Genomic DNA, 24,863 nt, shown 5'->3' on the forward strand with positions numbered 1-24,863 from the left:
TTAACGATGTCAGTCACCTAGTAAATTAAACGTACAGTTCGAAGAAATATTCTATCACCTTGGTAAAGTAGACATACACCTTGACGTTTTATTACCATAAAATTATATCACCTTGGTAAATTTAAACACTGAATTATATACAGGTTGACGTTTCACTGTCAGAAAAGTTCTATCACCTTTAGAGTTCAAATACTGGGTTATGTTAAATCACTTTGAGAAGAAAACGTACAGTCTGACATTTCACTGTCATAAATAATTCTATCACTTTTGAAATTCACACCGAATTATGTTCAAGTACCTGGTAAAGTAGAACCGTACTCGTGAGAAAAAAAAAGAAGTTCAAAGCACACTGGTGACTTGAAATACACACATCTTAACGTGTAGTGAGACTTCTACTATCACATGCAAACATTGTTGAAAATTTTCTAAGTCTGATCAAAGCGTTGTAGAGTTAGAGTTTTGTCACGCGGACTTAAACTCTCGTCGACGATCGAACTGGTGAATTACATCACGGCAGTGGAGAATAACCATCAGCCGACCAACCAGCCTCGACTGTGGCACAAAGTAGACTGAATTTACAAGCGAATATGCCTGCCTTTTTATACACGATCTTGAGGAATTGAAGCTATTTTATCTCATTCAATATCTTTCTTAATCTTTGATGTATTTCTTTCAAATTCGGGAATAATGATCACAAAAAATTGGGCTACATGATGGCACAGTTCATTTTCCCGTACGTTAATCCAATTAAAAGTTATTGATGATGGAATGTTTGGAATGTTCTTCGGCTGACGTAACTTGGCCTTGACCGTGTTCTGCAGGTCGTGACGTCACAAGTTCCACGTCGCTCATAGCTGGCTTGCTTGCAGGTTGCCAGATGTGCTCGCTTGGCACAGAATATGACTCTATACATCGGGGACTACCTCGGACCAGCATTTCTGGTACAATATTTATAGCTATAATTGTGCAATGAGTATGGTATGAAAATTAGTCTTTCAAAGACTAAATTGATGTCAGTAGGTCAGAAATCCAAGAGAAATGAATGTCAGATTGGTGATACAAAGCCAGAACAGGTCGATAATTTCAAGTATTTAGGTTGTGTGTTCTCCCAGGATGGCAATATAGTAAGTAAGATTGAATCAAGGTGTAGTAAAGCTAATGCAGTGAGTTCGCAGTTGTGAACAACAGTATTCTGTAAGAAGGAAGTCAGCTCCCAGACAAAACTATCTTTACATCGGTCTGTTTTCACACCAATTTTGTTTTACAGGAGCGAAAGCTGGGTGACTCGGGATATCTTATTCATAAGTTAGAAATAACAGACATGAAAGTAGCGAGAATGATTGCTGGTACAAACAGATGGGAACAATGGCAGGAGGGTACACGGAATGAGGAGATAAAGGCTAACTTAGGAATGAACTCGATGGATGAAGCTGTACGCATATACCGACTTCGGTGGTGGGGTCATGTGAGGCGAATGGAGGATAGGTTACCTAGGAGAATGATGGACTCTGTTATGGAGGGTAAAAGAAGTAGAGGGAGACCAAGACGACGATGGTTAGACTCAGTTTCTAACGATTTGAAGATAAGAGGTATAGAACTAAATGAGGCCACATCACTAGTTGTAAATAGAGGATTGTGGCGAAGTTTAGTAAATTCACAGAGGGTTGCAGACTGAACGCTGAAAGGCACAACAGTCTTTAATGATAATGTATGTATGTATGTATGTTAAATATACAGCAAGCCTTCAGACATATTAGTACAAGACCTCCACAACAACAATAACTACAGGGAGAATAATTTAAGTGTTCCGACTTCTTCTCGCATGCCGTGGGAAGTCCTGAGCGAGCGCCATATGGCTTCTGTCAACACAGCGAGATAAGAAGCGTTCACTGCAATGCGCAGCTGTTTAGCACTCTGTCCCTCAGTTAGAAAATATTGTGTGTTGTGAGGTTATTATCACGATGGTTAAATACACTATAGAGCAAATAATATTTTTGGTAGAGTGTTATTTGCACAAGAAGAACAAACCAGTTAAAAGGTGCCTTCGAAAATTCCGTAGACAATTTCCCGGTGCGACAGTACCATCAAAACGTCATGTGCATCAGCTCGTTTACAAGTGGAGTAGTACTGGTTCCATGAGCAATAAGAAAAAGAAATGAAGGAGAACAGCTCTCACACAAGAGATGTTAGAAGATATACAGGCAAGACTCCAGGTCAGTCCACATAAGTCGCTTCAGAGATTAGCTCAGGAAAGTGGTATTTCACCTTCTTCAGCACGTAATACAACAAAATCGTTACGTTTACGATCTTATCGGACTCATTCAGTCCATAACATACGGCCTACAGATTTCAATGCAAGAATACGATTTTGCAACTGGCTAATAAATAGTGTCCACGACGGTGTTGTGGATCCGAATTTTCTTTTTATGAGCGGCAAAGCCTGGTTTCATTTGAGTGGATATGTCAATTCACAGAACAATAGAATCTGGGATACAGACAACCTGCACATTTTACAGCCGAGACCTCTGCACGATGTGAAGGTGGGTGTGTGGTGCGCTATCAGTGCCCGACGAATTATCGGTCCGATATTTTTTCAGGACACGATTACTTCTGACCGCTATATTCACAACATTCTGGAACCATTTTTTGCTGAACTGACTGAAGAAGAGAAAAGGTACAGCTATTTCCAGCAGAATAGTGCAACGGCCCATACGGCGCGTAGCTCTATGCGTCGGTTACGGGAAATGTTCGATGATGATCAGATCATCAGTAAAGGCTTATGGCCCCCTTGTTCGCCTGATGTGATTTTTATCTATGGGGAAATCTTAAAGGAAAAGTTTACAGGAATAATCCTCGAACTGCAGAAGAATTAAAAACTGAAATTAGGAACATTGTGCATTCTATCGGTGTCCATGAACTACAAACTGTGTTTCAAAATCTAATTACAAGATGTGAAGCTTGCACTGCAGGTGAAGGAGATCACTTTCAGCATCGTCTATAAATACTGGTGAGTTCAGTTTAATTTCCTAGTTGATTTATTTGTTTATATATTTATTTATTACTGGCAAATTCAGTTTAATTTCCTAGTTGATTTATTTGTTTATTCATTTACTTATTTGTCCAGAGCAACTATGTAGCCGGCGAGTTCAGTTTCGTTTAGTTTCTATAGGCGTAATCATGCCGCTTCTTTGAGCCGACTATGCCTGCTTGTCATGGCGGGCACTGCGCTCACTGTCTCCGCTTCCCAGTGCGCCTAATCCTCGGCACTCCGCTTTGTTCTTTCAAATTAATCACCCTGTACAACCACATAATGAACATAGACGAGAGAGGTGTTGCCACCAACAGCTCCTAAATTCAAACTCAAGACCTGCAGTTTATTATATAAAAATTTACTGGAGTACATCACAGTTGGACTACATAATACAAAAAACAAAAAAAAAAAATTTCATGACAAATGTCCATACCAATATGACACATATCAGCCTCAGAACAGTTTTGAAGATTACCTCATACAGCTAATCAACATGACATAGAAGCAAGGGAACCACACAGAAGATAGAAGAATGGAATTTAAGCATTACGAACTTGAATTTTAAAACGTGTCTAACTTATACATGCCAAATTTTAGTGTGTTAAAACGTTTTAAGTGTTTTATATTGTGGCCATGTGTTTTGGTGTGTTCAGTATAGTCATGTCCTAACTTATTGTAACCTTCACCTTTGACCACAGATATTTTAACTTCACGCTACTGTATATTGTATTTCCATCCCCCATTAGACATCAGGATGTCTAACATAATAACAACTTGTGATTTTGTCTAATGGCTGGAAATTAATCATGTACTAGCTGATGATGGCCGTAAAGGGGCCGAAACCGGTACTAGTGTAATCTATTTACAATAAATTAAGTATTGATTGGTGGAAAAACACATTTCTTGTCTATAAAGGCAACCTCCAATGACGATTGATAAGGTAAGTCTTTTTCTAGATAGAACCTAGAGTGCATTTTATAGTGTATCAATTTTTAATTTCACTCTTCAGGCTCCTACTATGGATCTGTGCACATGTTTTGCAAGTAGTGCTCAGTGAAGCACCAGCCCACTTCAGCTTAGTTATTAATATTAATTTACCATATTTAATCGCATATTAGAGCCTCTTTTCCCCACATTTACAGCCAAAAAAAGTAAGGGGAGGGGGGGTTTCAATATGAGATAATCTCAAATGTTATGAAGTGAACACGACTTCTAGGCTGTAAAGAGTTATAAATTGTACGTGTTTGAATGTATTCTGAGTTGTACTGACCATTTTTGTTGGATGGCAGTTTTCTAAATTTAAAAAGAATAAATGGTGAATACTTGACTTTCAGGCCTACATATAAAGTAAATAGTCAGTTTTAGTTATGGTACTCTTATATCACATCATTAGTTTCATCATTAACTCCTCTGATGAGATTGATGTTAGGAAGGGCATCTGGCCGTAAAAAAAACTCGATACGAAGATTTGTCTGACTTCATACTCGACACCGTAGAGAAAAGGGATGAGGGTAACCTATTATGCAATATTAATACAAAAGAACGTAACGGCAGTTATTTGTGTCTGTCAGTTAAGCAGCAGGCTTACCACACAGAAAATCTGATCACCACTTTCATTTGAATTATTGTCGCCTTGAGCCGCCAACTTCCCTGTACCGGCATGTCATCAGTCCAAATGATGTCATCTTCATGGCAATCGAGAGTATTCGAGATCCCATCTTTTTGAAACTTCAAAAACAGTTCTGTTCCTGACTACAGGGTCCAAAGAGTGAGAATCTATTTGCAAATGGTTTCTGGAGATGGTCTCTGTTATTTCCAGTTGGTGTATGTGTATCAGAAGCTACCCCTTCTGAATAAAGCTGTGTTGTATAAAACGTGCCAACCCACCAGCTGATAACTAGTGTGTGTTACGAGTTGTACTTCCAAATGTAATACATAGTGATTGGAAGCATTCTTAATATAACTGTGGCTATTGAAAGCCAGACCTTTATTTTTAAGTACCGGGCGAGTTGGCCGTGTGGTTAGCGGCGTGCGGCTGTGAGCTTGCATCCAGGAGATAGCGGGTTCGAATCCCAATGTCGGCAGCCCTGAAGATGGTTTTCTGTGGTTTCCATTTTCACACCACGCAAATGCTGGGGCTGTACCTTAATTAAGGCCACGGCCGCTTCCTTCCAACTCCTAGGCCTTTCCTATCCCATCGTCGCCATAAGACCTATCTGTGTCGGTGCGACATAAAACCAATAGCAATAATAATAATAATAATATTTTTAAGTACATTACATGCTTGTTCCCTATGTTCATCACTTTAGCTAAACAGCTGTAATTGAGATAAGAGAGACCACATTGTTTAGGTTAGGAAGTCTAGCAGGGATGACATAAAAATGTTAGTGTTGAACTGCAGAAGTATTGTAAAGAAAGGAATAGAATTAATTTAATAGATATATACTTGTAGCCTCGATGGCTCAGGCGGCAGCGCGCCGGCCTCTCACCACTGGATACCGTGGTTCAAATCCCGGTCACTCCATGTGAGATTTGTGAGACGGGACAGGTTTTTCTCCAGGTACTCCGGTTTTCCCTGTCATCTTTCACTTCAGCAACACTCTCCACTATAATTTCATTTCATCTGTCAGTCATTAATCATTGCCCCAGAGGCGTGCGACAGGCCTCGGCAGCCAGTACAATTCCTATCCTCGCCGCAAGTTGGGGGCTTCATTCATCCCATCCCTGACGCAGTCATTGACTGGAAAACAGGTTGTGGATTTTCATTCAATAGATATATACTTACCAGATATTGTAATAGGAGTTGAATCATGGCTGAGAAATGATATAATGGATGCAGAAATTTTCTCACGGAAGTGGGGTGTGTATCGTAAAGATAGGATAGGAATGGTGGGAGAGGGAGTATTCATTCTGGTGAAAGAAGAATTTGTAAGTTATGAAAAAGTTAAAGATGAAAAACATGAAATTCTAGGTGTAAGGCTCATCTCTAAAGAGAACACCTACCAAGATGCATGGCTAATGCATACCGTGGAGGCCAATGCGTAGGCTACTTGAAGCCACTGGCAGTTCCAATGGGGCAAAACGCTGCCAATCAGGAATGAGTTGGCTGGAAAATTTATAATGTCCAATAACAGACCAACTATATTGGTATTAAGTGGTATGTACCGAGGTGTCAGCGGAGAGATGGTGTGGAATGACATTAGTAGACAAATAATTTTAAGCGGTGTCTTTAAAAGTTTGTTTTGCTAGTGGCTTTACGTCGCACCGACACAGATAGGTCTTATGACAATGATGGTTAGGAAAGGCCTAGGAGTGGGAAGAAAGCGACCGTGGCCTTTATTAAAGTACAGCCCCAGCATTTGTCTGGTGTGAAAATGGGAAACCACAGAAAACCATCTTCAGGGCTGCTGAAAGTGGGATTCGAACCCACTATCTCCCGGATGCAAGCTCACAGCCGCGCGCCTCTAACCGCACGGCCAACTCGCCCGGTTGTCTTTAAAAGTAGGAAAGATCACAATATGAAGATAAAGTTGGAATTCAAGAGGACAAATTGGGACAAATATTCATTTATAGAAAAGGAAGTTAGGGATTGGAATAACTTACCAAGGGAGATGTTCAATAAATTTCCAGTTTCTTTAAAATCATTTACGGAAAGGCTAGGAAAAATTCAGATAGGGAATCTGCCACCTGGGTGACTGCCCTAATTGCAGATCAGTATTGATTGACTGATTGATTGATTGATTGCTACCAAGTGCCCAGATTGTGTCAAAGTTCCATGACGGAAAGAATAAAAATAAATAACAGGAAATCTTGTCACATTTATGGATATCTACAGGTGTGGCGGTACCGGTAATGCATTTTATTATCATAATGTTTAACTTACGGAGCAGAAACTTGGACAATGACAAAGAAGGATGAGAGTCGAATACAGGCAGCCGAAATGAAATTCTTGAGGAGTATGATACAGAAGAGTAGAAGAGACAAAATAAGGAATGAGAAAATCCGGAAAGAAATTGGAGTGGAAAAAATGAATGATAGAATAGAGAAGAGCCGACTAAGATGGTTTGGGCACATAAAGCGAATGAGCGACGAAAGAATGCCAAAAAAGGTGATGGAAATGCAAATCCAAGGAAGGAGAGGCCGTGGACGACCACGATTGAGATGGAAGGATACCATCCAACGCAGCATTATAGAAAGAAACCTGGACTGGGACACTCTGTTGGAGGAGGAGTGGTGAAAAGACCGAAGAAAGTGGAGAGGAACCATATTTGCCCCTACCCGGCTACAGCTGGATAAAGGGAAATGATGATGATGATGATGATGATGATGATGATGATGATGATGATGAATGTTTAATTTCGCACACTCGTCTCCATATTGTTTTTATTATCACATAGTATGTTCTGTTTGCCTTCTCTGAAAATCGTAGAAGTGGTTATGATTGGATTGTTTTAAACCTACTTCTACTTCTCTCCAAAAATTACGTAGGCTATATTCGCCTGAGTAACGAGATATTAAACAATCACTTTGTTAATGATTTCGCCTACTATATTAATAGCAACAACCGTGAATATCTCTTAACTAAAGTAAACTCGTTTCCTCATGCTGAGCCTATGCAGCCCCCAAAGGAGGGGAGCTGCAGATATAATTTTTACCGCGTATCAACCTTCCTGCCTTTCCTAAATCCCTTGCAGTATGATACCGGGAATCAAAATCAAGCCCCTGAGAACAGCAGCTAATTGTGCTAACCATTACACCGGCGGGAATTCTTAACTACAAAAAACAGACATATAGCACGACTGATGCGTGCTTTAATTGCACACATTGGACACAAAACTATTGACGCAAGTGTGATAAACTGACATAACTTGAAAACAATATTCTCTCACCCATGGGTAAATGATGCAAGTATCGAGCTTGAATTATTATCATTTCTTTAAGATTATTATTATGACTTGTGATGTACATCCACTTATTAGTATCATTATTAGTTTACGACTGCATTATTTGTGAGGTTATGTCATGAAACATCTGTTGTATACAGATTTAGATATTTATATGAGTTCAGTTAATGTAAGGCCTTCTATATAATTTATTATTACCTGGATATATGATTTGTAATCCACTACAGAATTGTGAAACACAATGTAACATCCAGAATGGTAATGGGTAGACTAGAACTCTGCAGAATATTCTGTACATTATATCCGGGCCTTGAGCACTCTAGAATTTACGAGAAAATGTATCTTACTAGAAAAAGAGGCGGTCTTGATGGTAAAGACAAGTTACTGTTTAGTTGGAGTTACTGTTTAACAGGAGTATACTTGTGACCACATGTTGTGGATGACATGCTGTTAGCAGTCAACTGTTTCAACTGTGTTTGAAGGTTGCAATCTCCATGTGGCGTGTGCTCAGTGATAGGCATTTGTTAACGATGGCAGTGTGTTGATGTGTATATTTTGTTTGTGACAGCAGTGATTAAGGTTATGTGTACATTTATGTGAAGTTAAGGCGAAATAAATAAGTGTACCAACTGATAGCATTTTGTGTGTGTCTTTGTGGATACCTCACTATTCACCTATTTGTACAAAGTCATCAGACTAGCAGTAGGCCTATGCTACCGAGGTGACATTTCTTAACTACGAAACACAGATGTACCTCATGACTTTGACGCATGTTTTTATCGCGCGGGTCGTACGGACGAAACTATTCACAAATTTGCGAGATGTCATCGGAGCTGCAGTAAGGCTTTTATGCCCGCTTCGAAGCGAAATTATTGAACTTCTCTAACGAATTACATTGGGGGGTCTTGTATGCGAGATTTTTTTCATTTTCTTTGTCCCTTAAAGCCAGGGGGGTCTAATACACGAGTAAATACGGTATATTTTGTTTATCAGTTTTTTAATTTATTTCTGTAACATTTAAAAATACAATAACTGAGTAAGTTCTAGTTTTTCATCTTTATTTTACGTTCAAACTAAATTTGTATAGTTTTTTCTCCCCCCCCCCCCATTTCTTGAGGTTACAATATGCTGAAAAAGCAGGAAAATTATGAGTAGATGTGATCATTTGGAACAAGACGTACAGTGGAACTACTGAGGACTGGAATTCAAACTTTAGAGAAATCATGCCTCAATGAGCCATCACAGTTACCCTGTGCAAACCATACTCCCGTATCACCTCTTGGAATTTCATTTGGATGAGGGAACCATGCTAATTCTTATTCAGGGCCGTGAATCTAAGAAATCAATATCTTTACAGCTACAGTGGAAGATGGATGGAGCAGGATTTATACTTTCAGATGATAACGTGTTGGATTTATACTTTCAGATGATAACGTGTTGTGGTAGAGTTTCTGGAGGAGCTTGGTATTAGGAGAATAGAGCAAATATACAACAAAGAAATGTGGAGAAAGTAATGTCTCATGTATGAATGTTCATAGCCAAATGTATGTAACCTTACTTTTGTCACAGTGTCTTATTTCTTCAAAGACATGCACACAAATGTTAATGTACAATCCAATCTACAATGTAGTTTTACAAAAAGCCTTCTTACCTGTGGGCTGAAATTCCATAGATTTCCCCCAAAATTTGGTTTTGATTCTTGCATCTTGCCAGAAGATGAAATTCCTTGATTCTGCATAGCACACACTAACAGGAGGGTGATGGCTTACCTTTAAAAAATAAAGTTGCAGTAGAATAAGTTTTCAGCAAAGTCAAGTCATAACCTTTGGCTCAAATTAAAAGGATTTTCTTATTGTGTGAAACTAAATCTTCAGAAATTTTAAGATTGAAAATATTCTCAATTACCTAAAACATATATTCATCCGTTATATAATTTTTTGTTTTCTGAAGTAGCATGTTTTTCTCTAAAGCAAGCTTTCCTCTCATCTACGGTATTTTCAATTTTATTAGAATCATTCGTCACAAACTTCAGGTTATCTCAAAAAGGAAATGTGGAGTAAAATTCACATCCTTAAAACCAGTGAAATCTGACTTTTACAGTCATTTTTCACACGAGAAGTGAAAGGAACTAAATGAATCATTATAGGAAATAACCAGATTATAGATAAAGTTTATAATACTGGTAATTAGGGAAAGCACTTAATTAAAAAAAAAAAACAGAAAAAAGCCTAGCTAAAAGATGAAGCAGCATAAAATAGCTCTCTTGGAATAAATAAATAAATAAATAAATAAATAAATAAATAAATAAATAAATAAATAAATAAATAAATAAATAAATAAATAAATAAATAAATAAATAAATAAATAAATAAATAAATAAATAAATAAATAAATAAATAAATAAATAAATAAATAAATAAATAAATAAATAAATAAATAAATAAATAAATAAATAAATAAATATATGTTGAACAAATTTTACATAGTTTTAAGTACAAGGGGCTAATAATCACAGTACCCCACACCTATAAATTATAAAACCTTAGTAATTAAGCAAACAGTCTATCACCCTTCATTCCTATTTGGGAGTCTTGTCTTAGTCCATTTAACTCTCAGAAATCCGAGAACAAAATATGAAGGGCCAAATATTACACTGAATAAATTATTACCATAAATACCAAGAAACTTTCACTATCCCTAGAAACAAAAAGCCTAATTGCCCAAGGATTCTGTAACATACCTGTAAATCTACTGAAATTAGTCTTTTGTATTTAAGCACACTGAAAATTATGACATTCAAGATTTGATCTTTTATCCTTGACTACTGGAGGTAAGCATCTAACCAGTTGCCATCACACTACCCTCGAGTAATAAAACAGTTAACTATTGCTACTACATCTTAGGAGGTAAATTTTGTACTAACATTTCCTTAATTATAAGAAATTTTTAAAAAATCTAACCTGTTCAGCTATAAATCTGAATCCTTTGTCCTCTCTTATGCATTCATATGTTTCGCCCAACAGAGGATTGAATGGTTTGCTGCCAGCACGAAAATATGAAGAGCCATAACTTGAAACTGCAAAGGCAGCAACATAGACCATGCGTTCATATGGGTCTTCTAACTCCGATGCCTTATCCAAAAGTTCACTATATTCCAGCTCCTCACACATCCTCTGTAACAGAAGTAGTTAACATCCTGCCATCAAAAGGGTCCCATATAACAAACAAACTTGACTTTCAGTTCATTCTGATCATAATGTTTGAAATGCTGACATGATCAAACCATGGCAGCAGAAGTTTTCCAGGCTTGTAGGGCGAGGTCCAAAGGGGTTTGAAGTTCCAAACATTTCACAATATACTGCCCCTGGCATTTTCAATAGTCCCCACTTTCCATAGTTAGTAGTGGAGAGGCCCTGGAAACTTCTACATACTAATCATTGTGATGCTGAATACAAAAGTTTAAGCTCTTACACTGACCACATAGCTAAGTGTAGAGGTGAATTTCTATTTCACTTAGTTATCATTAGTAATTTCTTTTTAAAAAATTACAAACTCAAAAAGTATATGTTTTAGGTATAAGCAATACCAAACTGAGATGAAACAGTTTATTCTTGTACTTAATGACAAAATTACCCAATAAAACATTATACAGTATAAATCCGCTTGTGTTAACCCAGGCACTCATTCTTAAATTAATGGTAAAATTTGTAAAAGTGCACTTTGCAAACTGCAATCCTAAAACTAAAACTGAAGTTAACCCAGATAATCCTACTGTCCTATATGTAGGACAGTATACGTTTTGGCATGCTAGTCTAGTTCAACAATTTTCCGGTGAGTAGATTTTGTGTTTATACCCTTGCTATGGTGTGTTTTTTTTTTTTTTTTTTTTTTTTTGTCATTTGTGAGTGTTCCAGTAATGTAAGTGCCAATACTGTTGTGCACATTGTGTTCTGATCAGAAGGTAACATTATCTGCTCCGCCATGGCAAACCCTTTGTGAGTATTATTTGTTGATATTCAAACATACAACTGTGATATTTTCTATGTACACTGTTAACATACCAATACAGCACTACATTATGTCTCATCTTAGGTATTTCTAATTACAAGGCCTTCATGTCCGCACAAACTAGACCGTCCTATACAAAGGTTGGTAGGATAATACAAAGAAGTTCATTCTAAAATAATACCTGCTGCATTTTATTATGAAACTTAGCAACCAACCTACCTGTAACGTTAACTGATTAGTCTATTGTTTTTGGTTTTAGGAGGGGCCATATTCGACGTGGAAAGCCTCTAAACCTTGATGAAATCTTAGAGATATTAGAAGAAGAACAAGCAAATGACCCTTTCCTTGCTCTCAATATTTTTATTTCACATCCAGATAATGCTGCTGAAGATATTAGTGACGAAAATTCCGGTGATGAATCAGATGTAGATATAAATAACCTTCCAGGAAAAATTTTACGTGCACCAGCATATGGGTTGAGTCTATCGTTCAGACCAAAATACATCTCTGTACCAAGTAGCCATTCGTGGCAAGAAGTGGTAATCCCCAATTATAATGCTGTGAATCGACATGGCAACGCAGAACACGTGTCTTCTTCACAAGCAAAGTGGAGGGAGGCTCGAGCACCTGGCATTCAGGCGACATATAGTTACTGCCCCCTTAGGAAAAAAAATAAGCACGCAACTAAAAGGGGACCAAGTAAACCATCATGAATGGAGCACATTGATTCCAGACCATTTATCATCCCTCAAGAATCTCCAACAAGATGTTGAATATTGTCACCAGAAGATAAAAAACACGGTGCAGAAAGTGTAACACTGGTTTTCATGTCAAGTGTTTCTTGGCGTATCATTTAAAGGAATAGGTGCAGTGCTTGGTAACTTTTATTTGATTGTGTGATTCATGTGATTCCGTGATAATTTGTCAACAATTAGAATTTTATGTTGCATTACTAAAATGTCATTGTTATAAATGGTAAATAATGGATAATATGTACATCCTAGCATTCCATATAGTTTGTCCAAATGTCCTCCTCTAAAGCCTCCCGTCCTATATATACAGGACACCATTTATTTCACAGACAAGTCTTTAAACGACTGAACAACTATTACAGTCGTGTTTAGGTAACACCACTGAAAGCATTTTCAAGAGAAAATAAAGTAATCTGAAAAAAAAAAAAAAAAAATCAGCTTTAGGCCTATCTGCATTAACAATTTGGGGTTTTAACAAATAGTCTTCCTTTTACTGAGTCTGAAAAACAAAAACACTTCATGTATTGGTTGAACAAAGACAAAAACAGGAACTAACAAATAATGCCATTGCTGAAGTTTTACATTTAGAATTCTGTAGCAAAAATGATAATGAAAACACTGGATGCATTTCTCATGAAGATGGCCTAGGTGGAATTGAGGCAATTCTAACCAACAAAGAACAACACGATGAGTCCACAGCACATGGTTTGCTAGGGTTGCAAATGTGGTGTAATACAGGACTGAGGAAAAGAGGTAACACACCCCAAACAAAAACAATACAGGAATTGATTTGCAAAGAAAATTTAGGTTGATATCTTAAAAAAAAGTTATTCGGGCCTAATCTGTGCAGTACTGTACATACAATTTCCATTTTTGTAAGACAAGACGAACAAATTAAATATCTGCATAACATCAGAAATATGTCTCATTATTTAGAAGCTAGTGGTTCACGTTTGTGGGTTACTGTAGTCACGTCCTAGTTCGTGAACCATGGGCAATGGCTGAGTGGCCTAGTAAGTGGTCCTGAGAGTCGGGATACCAGTTGCTATGGAATGGGAGTGGGCATCTCGGACATATTCTGAGTCATGGCCCTCCTTGTGCTCAGGCGGCTAGGACTATACAATTCACCGGTGGTCCATAACCCGTTAGAGGAGAGATCCTCACTTGGACTATGTACAAGCAGGGTAGCATCCTGCTTCATGAATTTACCTACGGGAGTAATGGAGTCCCACTCCCACTTGACAGGGGAGGGACTCCTTGGAAACAACTTGGTGAACGAAATGGAATTCGATGAGGAGCTATCAATATTAATGGGGCTTATGGGAGAAAGAAAGTAGAACTGGCTGAGTCAGCAAAGAGGATGCATCTGGATGTGCTAGGAGTAAGTGATATTTGGGTAAGGGGAGATAAGGAGGAAGAGATAGGAGATTATAAAGTGTACTTGATGGGTGTTAGAAAGGGAAGGGCAGAGTCTGGGGTAGGGCTCTATCAGGAATACCATTGCATGCAACATAGTTTCTGTTAGGCACGTAAATGAGCGAATGATGCGGGTAGATTTGTAATTGGAGGAATTAGGACAAGAATTGTGTCCGTGTATTCACCATGTGAGGGTGCAGATGAGGATGAAGTTGACAAGTTTTATGAAGCATTGAGTGATATCATGGTCAGGGTCAACAGCAAGGATAGAATAGTGGTAATGGGCAATTTCAATGAAAGAGTTGGGAATAGAACTGAAGGATACGAAAGGGTGATTGGTACATATGGGGAAGATATGGAAGCAAATGGGAATGGGAAGCGTTTGCTGGACTTCTGTGCTAGTATGGGTTTAGCTGTTACGAATACATTCTTCAAGCATAAGGCTATACACCGCTACACATGGGAGGCTGGGGGTACCAGATCCATAATAGACTATATCTCAACTGACTTCGAATTCAGGAAATCTGTTAGGAATGTACAAGTTTTTTGCGGATCTTTTGATGATACAGACCACTATCTGATCTGAAGTGAACTAAGTATCTCTAGGACTAGGGTACATAAAGTGAAATCTGTCTGCAAACGAATAAAGGTAGAAAATCTCCAGGACGAGGAAATTAGACAGAAGTACATGGATATGATTAGTGAGAAGTTTTGAACAGTAGAGAGTAAGCAGGTTCAGGATATAGAAAGTGAATGGGTGGCATACAGGGATGTTGTAGTAGAAACAGCAAGGGAATGCCTAGGAACAACTGTGTGTAAAGATGGGAAAGGGCGAACATCTTGGTGGAATGATGAAGTGAGAGCAGCTTGTAAACGTAAAAAGAAGGCTTATCAGAAATGGCTCCAAACAAGGACCGAGGCAGACAGGGATTTGTACGTAGATGAAAGAAAGAGAGCAAAACAAACAGTTGTTGAATCCAAAAAGAAGTCATGGGAAGATTTTGGTAATAACCTGGAAAGACTAGGTCAAGCAGCAGAGAAACCTTTCTGGACAGTAATAAAGAATCTTAGGAAGGGAGGGAATAAGGAAATGAACAGTGTTTTGAGTAATTCAGGTGAACTCACAATAGATCCCAGGGAATCACTGCAGAGGTGGAGGGAATATTTTGAACATCTTCTCAATGTAAAAGGAAATCATCCCGGTGGTGTTGCAAACAGCCAAGCTCATGGGGAGGAGGAAAATGATGTTGGTGAAATTATGCTTGAGGAAGTGGGAAGGATGGTAAAAATACTCCATTGTCATAAGGCAGCAGGAATAGATGAAATTAGACCTGAAATGGTGAAGTATAGTGGGAAGGCAGGGATGAAATGGTTTCATAGAATAGTAAAATTAGCATGGAGTGTTGGTAAGGTACCTTCAGATTGGACAAAAGCAGTAATTGCACCTATCTATAAGAAAGGGAACAGGAAGGATTGCAACAACTATTGAGGTATCTCACTGATTAGCACACCAGGCAAAGTATTCACTGGCATCTTGGAAAGGAGGGTGCGATCAGACGTTGAGAGGAAGTTGGATGAAAACCAGTGTGGTTTCAGACCAAAGAGAGGCTGTCAGGATCAGATTTTCAGTATGCGCCAGGTAATTGAAAAATGCTACGAGAAGAATAGGCAGTTGTGTTTATTAGAAGTGAAGCTTCCACGGTGTGAAGAATTATTTAATTTAATTTCCGGGTTGAACCGTGTTGTACTTGTACGCATATCACGTACAGTTTTGCAGACGTTTCGAATACTGCAATGTATTCGAAACGTCGGCAAACTGCACGTGATATGCGTACAACACGGTTCAAGCCAGAAATTAAATTAAATAGTTGTGTTTATGTTTCGTAGATCTAGAGAAAGCATATGACAGGGTACCGGGGGAAAAGATGTTCTCTATACTGGGGGACTATGGAATTAAAGGTAGATTATTAAAATCAATCAAAGGCATTTATGTTGACAATTGGGCTTCAGTGAGAAATGATGGTAGAATGAGTTCTTGGTTCAGGGTACTTACAGGGGTTAGACAAGGCTGTAATCTTTCACCTTTGCTGTTCGTAGTTTACATGGATCACCTGCTGAAAGGTATAAAATGGCAGGGAGGGATTCAGTTAGGTGGAAATGTAGTAAGCAGTTTGGCCTATGCTGACGACTTGGTCTTAATGGCAGACTGTGCCGAAAGCCTACAGTCGCTTAAGTGCGGCCAGTATCCAGTATTCGGGAGATAGTAGGTTCGAATCCCACTGTCGGCAGCCCCGAAAATGGTTTTCCGTGGTTTCCCATTTTCACACCAGACAAATGCTGGGGCTGTACCTTAATTAAGGCTACGGCCGCTTCCTTCCCACTCCTAGCCCTTTCCAGTCCCATCGTCGCCGTAAGACCTATCTGTATCGGTGCAACGTAAAACAACTAGCAAAAAAAAAAAAAAAAAAAAAATCTTGGAATTTGAAAATAAGTGCAATGAGTATGGTATGAAAATTAGCCTCTTGAAGACTAAATTGAAGTCAGTGGGTAAGAAATTCAACAGAACTGAATGTCAGATTGGTGATACAAAGCTAGAACAGATCGATAATTTCAAGTATTTAGGTTGTGAGTTCTCCCAGGTTGGTAATATAGTAAGTGAGATTGAATCAAGGTGTAGTAAAGCTAATGCAGTGAGCTCGCAGTTGCGATCAGCAGTATCCTGTAAGAAGGAAGTCAGCTCCCAGACGAAACTATCTTTACATCGGTCTGTTTTCAGACCAACTTTGCTTTACGGGAGCGAAAGCTGGGTGGACTCAGGATATCTTATTCATAAGTTAGAAGTAACAGACATGAAAGTAGCAAGAATGATTGCTGGTACAAACAGGTGGGAACAATGGCAGGAGGGTACACGAAATGAGGAGGTAAAGGCTAATTTAGGAATGAACTCGATGGATGAAGCTGTACGCATAAACCGGCTTCGGTGGTTGGGTCATGTGAGGGGAATGGAGGAGGATAGGTTACCTAGGAGAATAACAGACCCTGCTATGAAGGGTAAGAGAAGTAGAGGGAGACCAAGACGACGATGGTTAGACTCAGTTTCTAATGATTTAAAGATAAGAGGTATAGAACTAAATGAGGCCACAACACTAGTTGCAAATTGAGGATTGTGGCGACGTTTAGTAAATTCTCAGAGGCTTGCACATTGAACGCTGAAAGGCATAACAGTCTATAATGATAATGTATGTATGTATGTATGTATGTATTTAGAACCTAAAATCACAATTTACCACACACAGTCTTATCCGAGTTATTTGCTCTCTGAGGTACCCTTGGTCCTAACTACGTTGGATAAGCAGGTTTTAACTATAACTAGGGACCTGAAAAAATTGCAAAAGCAAAGCAAAGCAAAGTCACCTCTGTACAGGCCATGAAGGCCCTTGGACGAGTGGAAGGTAAAGGCTTCCACCATTGGTAACCTACGCACGCGATGGGGTAGAGTGATTAGCTCTACACCCGGCCGCCTTGGCCACCAGGAATTAACCTGGTACTCATTTTTAGTGTAGGCTGAGTGAACCTCAGGGCCATATGCACCCCCGGACGTGGAAATCTCGTTTCGTTAATTTTACGACTTCCTGATGGGGATTCGACTCTACGTTCTTCTGGGCGAACCGAGCACGCCTTTACCGCCTCGGCCAGGCAGCCGCTGAAAAAACTGCATTTGCGACAAATGCGAATGTTTGAATCTTGTACTGAATCCAAGCCTAAGGTAATTCTAATGTGGAATAAAATTACTTTTACGCATAAATAGAAGTGCGACAAAATGCGAATTGTGAAATTAGTATGAATATGCGATTTTGGTGCAAATTCTGCAAAAAATGTGCTATTTTACTGGTGAAAACAACATATTTCGGCAAAATCGTCAAATACACTGAAAATACGATGCATAAATCTTTCTACCATTCCGATCGATGAAGAAAAGTAGCCGATCTATTGCTGCTTGCTGACTTTAATCGATATCTACAATGAGAATAGCAAGGGGAATAAGATCTGTATCTATTATCGAAATGTAAATCGAGTGTCACGGAAATAATGACATAGATGCAGTGTTGTTTTCCTGTTGTTCAAAATAGAAACTAGTGAAGAGTAGAAAGTCGAGCGATCATTTAGGTTATGGGGCACACGACAAAAACTGCGCAAGAAAGGGTTCAGCAACAGTGTTTTGCAAGTATTGTAACTGCAGAGTTGGTTAGGGAAAAAAAAGATAGCATTGTGAAACATGTTAAATCTGAAAAACACATGGATAAGCGACGCAATAATAAAAGTTCAACCCCTGCTGCTAGTATGTCTCAAAGAAAGCAATCTTCTGTGCTTACAAAGTTAGATAGTTGTAAACGACGAAAAACTTTCTAGAGATAACTTCTCGAAACGCACAGCTGAAGTATTTGCTAAAGCAAATATACCTCTGGAAAAGCTGGAAAGCAAAGAGTCTGGATTACTGAGTTTTCAAATGAAGAGCTGCCATGTGAGAGAACTCTACGTGAAGTATATTTACTGGGTAAGTTTCGATTTCATCGATCGGGTAAAGTTTAGGTATTACAACATCGAAACCACATGCAAAATTGAAGGATAACGAATTTGAGTGCGATTTCCATACCAAACTATCTTACCCGTACCCAACTAATCCAGTAATTTTAAATTATTTTGTTATAATTTGAGGTCTTTCTTCCTTTCTAGAAGTTGCATCTGACCACCAGAAAAGAACAGCAGAGGCTCTAGTGGGGAAGAACATCAACATACTCTGTGATGAAACTACTGATAGAGTGGGCCATTGTGTTTTTATCATCATATTCGAAGTCACAGCCGGATCGAAGAGAGAGCTGCACATTGTTTCTGTGAACTATCTTGATGCAGGAAATGCTACAAACTGCTCTCGTGCTGTTTTAGAAGCTCTGCACAGTTATAGTGTACCATAACCGCATAACCTTTGGTGGTGCTACTTGAGGATCCAACCAGCCTCTGGGCTGATGACCTAACAGACAGATGATGCAGTTAAAGTGTTTGTTAGTGACAGTGCCCTGTACATGACCCGGTGTTATGAAACATTAAGTGTGGTCATAGGGGATCATTTAATGCATGTACAGTGCTGGGCACATTAGATCAATTTGGTTGGCAATAGCTGGGTCGCAGTGATGACAGATTTAAATCATGTGGTTGCGATGGTAAAGTCTGCATTTTTGAAAACAAGAAAGCGAAAATATAATTACTTACAATTCTTAACATCAAAGTATGGTGCTTCATAGGAAGCAAAGCTTTTTCTTGCACCTGTAACAACCCGATGGAATAGCTGGTTTCAGGCTATCTTCTATTTGAGTGCTTAATTTACTGATGTTACTTTTTTCAAGATGTCTGACATGAAAGACATGAACAACTGTGGTATTAAGTACCTGACTGATCTGAGTGACCGATAAGTGAATAAGCTTCACTCCCACATGGTTTTTGTCACAGATCATGCAGCTGGATTGGTTGACCTCCTTACTGAACTTCAAGGGTCTCTGTATCTACCTCTCATCCCCTTTACCTCAAACTGCATAACCTTGATGCCAGTTTTACGTTCATTTGTGAGGGGAATTTTTCTGCGGCAAGAATGATGCTTTGATTAAGCTCACTCCTCTACAGCAGGCTGCATGTAGAGATACATTTGTCCAAACTGCTTATTCTTCACAGTGCAAGCTAGCCACATTGAAAGCTAAAGGCCCTAACCTTAAGCATTTTGTGTCAATTTCTCAAGCTTTGTATCCAAAAAATATAATTTTGAATAACACTGATAAATTAGATGAGCTTGAGAAATTATTTGGAGTAACAGATCTCTCACAAAACGATATCTGGTTGGTTACTGTTCTCTGAAACATGCAATTCAAACCCAGATGAAAGGAAGAGAAAATTGTGATGTCATGCTTGCATTAACTGCAGTTCAGACAAAGTTCAGCATATTTGCTAAATACTGTCTTGTTGTGGACCCCAACAAACAATGTAGATAGCGAGCGCGTGTTTGAGAAAAAGCAAGGCCGAAGTACTGACAATGCTTTCGTTTGAACAATGAATTTCTATTGTGTGTGAACCAAGGACAATAATTGCACTTCAATTTTTCAGGTCCCTAACTATAACATACTTCAGACTTGTTTAATTTTTGTTCCTCTGAAATTGTAATTACCCTGTGTAACTTATAGGGATGAAATTGATTCTATCATTTGCTCAGAGAAGCAAGATTTTCATAGTTCTATCTTTCTTGTTAATCTCCATGAAGTTTTTCAAGAGATTTTAAAATTCTCCTGCATTCTGTCATTCCCAGATAATGAGAGGAATGCATCAAATCAGTACACTAAGTAATGGAAAGGGACAAACACGTGACAAAATCAAGCCTTATACGGTGAGACAGGGACATGAAAAGGAACACACAATACGATAAACATTTAAAAATTAATATTGAACGAGGGAGCAAAAGAAAAGGAGACAAGGACAAACATGAAAAAACAAAATGACAAGGACAATCTCCACATCTTCAGGCATTGACCTCTTCAATTAGGTGGGCTCTCTCCTTATCAACCCAGTTCTTCTATATTTCTTTCTTCTTCAGCCTCCAAGAAGTTCGTTTCTGCTTTCCAGCTTCGTCGGGGCAGCCAACAGCACACAATGATGGGCCATCTCGAGAGACCTTCAGTCTTGATGTAGTTATCAGATAGATACAGGAAAGAGGGAAGAGACAAAAAGATAAAAAAGAATAAAGATAGAAACTGTCCTACGTGTTTTAATCTCTTTCCTCATCTGCCCTTCCTGTGCTCCCACTTCAGATGCTGACCTGTTTATCCTATTATATGTGTCCCAATATGTCTATATATGACTTACTCTTAAATTATTAACAGTAGTATTCTTATGATTTTGTCTTAATAATAATAGTTTTATTGCAGCCAAATGGCCATGTAAGTAAGTACATTAATTCTAACATTTCCAAGCCACATAGGTCTCATTCTTCTGAACAGAATTTAGTCAATGATTTCCCTCTATTTGGACATGTTAAGACGGGGTATCTATCACATTCACGATCGCACAATTTACACATGCATCCGAATTCAGGTTCATGAAATGTTTTGGTTTTGCAGAGCTTAAAGTGAAAGCCATGAACAGCCAATCTAATTACAATATGTCTTAATTCGTAGTTTGCTTCCATCCATCCCCGCGTTGTCATAGCATCTGTTGCATAGAAATCTAACCAAATGTCTTCTCTTTTCTGCTTCAGTTCCGTAAGTAGTCGATCGTAATTTGTCATGGATGGTAGTGACATCTTGAAGCGTAGCTCTTCGATCAGGAAAGATTCCCTTGTCAGAACATACACAAGTCGAGATAGTGTATACTTTGAAAGCCCCAGAGCTCTCTTTAAGTATGCGGCTTTGACTTTCTCTATTCGTCGTAGACTATTCATATTTAGGTATTCCCAGACGAGTTGTAGACCATAGGTGATTATAGGCACAACTTTAATATTGAAGAGCTGTATCGCTGCTTTAACTGACATCTTACATAAATCTTTGATTTCATTCACTGCTTTAAATGCCAAGATTGTCCTATTTTCTATGTGTTTTGTGAAAACATCACCTCTGGTTTGGAATATGACTCCCAGATATTTGAAGTGACTAACCCTTGTTAGTTCTTTACCATTGTAATGGATTTAAACCTAAGAATTTCATTTTTGTCCGTATTGAACTGAGAATGGAAGATAGGAAAACTTAAAAGGGTCCACCTTTTTGTATTGAAAAGGTGGACCCTTTTAAGTTTTCCTATCTTCCATTGTAATGGACTCGGTCGGTCACTGCTGGTCTTCCCCCTTTTCTGAAAATCATGTGAACAGTCTTTTGGTCATTTATGCTGAGATCAATTTCATGTGCCCATGCTGCCAGAAGATCAAAGGACTCTTGCAGGTCCTCCAGCCGTTCTGCAGCGAGAACGATATCATCTGCATATACATACAACTTTACACCATCTTTGATGCATCGCGTCACATCCGAAGTGATTATTGAGAACAGAAGAGGACTTAGAGGATCTCCTTGTAGTACACCATTGGTCTGTGCTATTGCATCTGATATTGATATGTTATCCTGTATAAATACTGTATTGTTGGAGAGAATGTCTTTGATTATGACCTTCAGGTAGTGACTCTTACCAATTAATTGTTCCAACTTTGTTAGGAGTATGTTCCTATTGAGCATATCGAAGGCTTTAGAGAAGTCAACAAAGATTGCGTGGAGCTTTCCACCTGGTACTCTTAGTGCTTCCTCGATATCTTGTTTTAAACACTCCACCGCTTGCAGGGTGGATCTACCTCTTCTGAAACCAAACTGTTGCTCTGGTATATATTGATCCACAAGTGTTGTTAGCCTGTCAGTGAGAATTTTGGTCATTACCTTAAAAAGAGTGCATTCGAGTGCGATACCTCTGTACGAGTCTGGATCTCCCATGTCCCCTTTACCCTTGTATACCATTTTGATGTAGGATCTCCTCCAGCTATCTGGTATTCTACCTCTCCTAAGACATTCGTTCATCAAATAAGACCACGTTTCCTTCAAAATTGGAGTCACCGTTTTTAAATGTTCGTAGTAAATCTGATCAGGTCCGCAAGCCTTTCCATTTCCCATGCTGTGTATAGCGTCCTCGATATTCATTACTGTTATAGGCAAAAACTCAGTTACATCTTCTAATTGTGTCTGTAGCGGTCGAGTATCTTTAACCTGAATTACTTGACACACATGTTTTTCCCAGGTTTCTATTGGTATGTCCCTAGGGAATTTTGGTTTTGTCTTAATAAGATATAGTTTTAGAATATGCTTTTACATATTATTAGGCTTACATACTTCTCTCTTTCTGAAAATTATTATTTTGCATTAAAGTGCAAGAAAGAACACATAGGAAGTATTGCTTGGAGTCAAATCCTATAGTAACCTATGATCATGTGCAACAGCAAAAGTGTATTTTTTTATATACACTTACCTGAAGAACAGGCAATATCACATGATTTTGAATATGGATTATGTTTGTCATATGCACAACAATAATAAAAATATATTATACTTTAAATAAGGAGTATGTCAATTGAGCTAAATGTATTTGCAATGGTTAGTGAGATTATTGAACACTAAAATTCTTCTACAGAAGTCACACAAAGTTAATATGCACCATTCTGCAGGTCACACGAATTAAAACTTCTACCATGTCATTCTCATCAAAATAGACAAAAGCACAATTTTTTTACTACACTTTATGTTCTTTAAAAAGTATTTAATTCAGACAAATATTTTTAGTGAGACCCCCCCCCCCACACACACAAACTCTATATGAATAAACCTCCAGTACCTCACAATCCACATGTACAAATAAACCTCTAGTTCCACATTATTCACCTCAAATTTATGAATTCTACTCTAAAGGTGTCAAGTCACCGTGGTTAGCTGGTTGAAGTCCCATTCGTCGAAAAAAAAAAAAATCACCATAAGAATATTGGCCAACATGGCAGGAGAGGTGGTAGCATACAATTTCCAACCACTAGATTGCGTGCCAAAGTCTGGATTTGATTCCAAATCTCTCCACTGTGCTGATACGAAGCAAAGACATACAACCCTGTTGACGGTGATTCGTCTGTTGAATGGAGATGTCAAGCCTTCAGCAAATACCTTGGTGCTATTCGAAAGGAGTACACTACGTGTCGACACCGGGTTTCACCCTCTCCCTTCCTGTTATCAAATATTACATCATTCATTTCATTCCATTAACTCTTCTGATGAGGATGACATCAGGAAAGGCATTCAGTCATAAAAACTCGCTACAAAAATTGGACACTCTCTCCCCCCCTCTCTCTCTCTATATTGCATCAGTAATGCTGTCATTTACAACCTCTAGTTGGATTTTCAGTTCTGTATTATTGACTCCCCAGATCACTGCAACATCTGCAAACAACAATATTTTCATATCCTCTCCATATCTCCATATCTTAACTTTGTTTACTTTAGAATATCATCCATAACCATTATAAACATAAATAGAGACAATACACTTCCCTGTCTTAATCCAGTTTGGTTTCTAAACCAATCTATTCCGGAAAAATTATTTTACATTGCTTTCGCTAGTTCCCTTGATTGCCTGCCACATCCTATTCTTTCCAGGGTTTCCCACACCTTTTTTCTATTAACACTATCGTACCCTTCTCTGCATCAAGGAATATCATCACCAGATCTTGTCCATATTCCCAGTTTTTCCATCAGTAATCTCATGGTAAATAGAGGGTCTATAGTTGACTTGCCCTCTTGAAATCCATACTGGTCGTCTTCTAAATTTCTTTCCACAATATTTGAGAAAATAATAGAAAGGAGGATTAGAGGAAGGGTGAAATATATTGAGAAATATGGTATGAAAATCAGTGTGGAGAAGAGCAAAACAGTGGTGATGGGTGACAAGAGGAGAAAGAGAAGGAAAAGGAATAGTCTTATGCACCAATGCTAGAACTTGTTTAGCTGTTGTACTTTGAATACTTGGAAATAATTTGGGTTTTCAACACCTAACATTCTTATCAAAATCTCTATTATCAGTACTACCTGTAATACTCTTACATTTTTGAATTCTAAATTCAATGCACTTCTCTTCCAAAGTAGTATTAATATTAATCACTACAGATTAAAAATTATTTCAAATATTTGGTCCTTTCGTACTAAA

The 24,863-nt window shown here is 38.4% G+C and overlaps 1 protein-coding gene across 2 annotated transcripts in view; it reads right to left on the reverse strand.

The window, feature by feature from the left end:
- LOC136866278 (oxysterol-binding protein-related protein 6) overlaps positions 1-24,863 on the reverse strand; it is a 398,272-nt gene that overhangs the window by 124,780 nt on the left and 248,629 nt on the right. For both annotated transcript variants that reach the window (XM_067143100.2, XM_068226679.1), the window contains exons 13-14: positions 10,896-11,108; positions 9,587-9,704 (exon numbers count right to left, since the gene is read on the reverse strand). In XM_067143100.2, the coding sequence (XP_066999201.2) occupies positions 9,587-9,704; positions 10,896-11,108 (331 nt within the window). The remainder of the gene's footprint in view (positions 1-9,586; positions 9,705-10,895; positions 11,109-24,863) is intronic.

Source organism: Anabrus simplex, chromosome 3, assembly GCF_040414725.1.
Source record: "Anabrus simplex isolate iqAnaSimp1 chromosome 3, ASM4041472v1, whole genome shotgun sequence".
Lineage (NCBI taxonomy): Eukaryota > Metazoa > Arthropoda > Insecta > Orthoptera > Tettigoniidae > Anabrus > Anabrus simplex.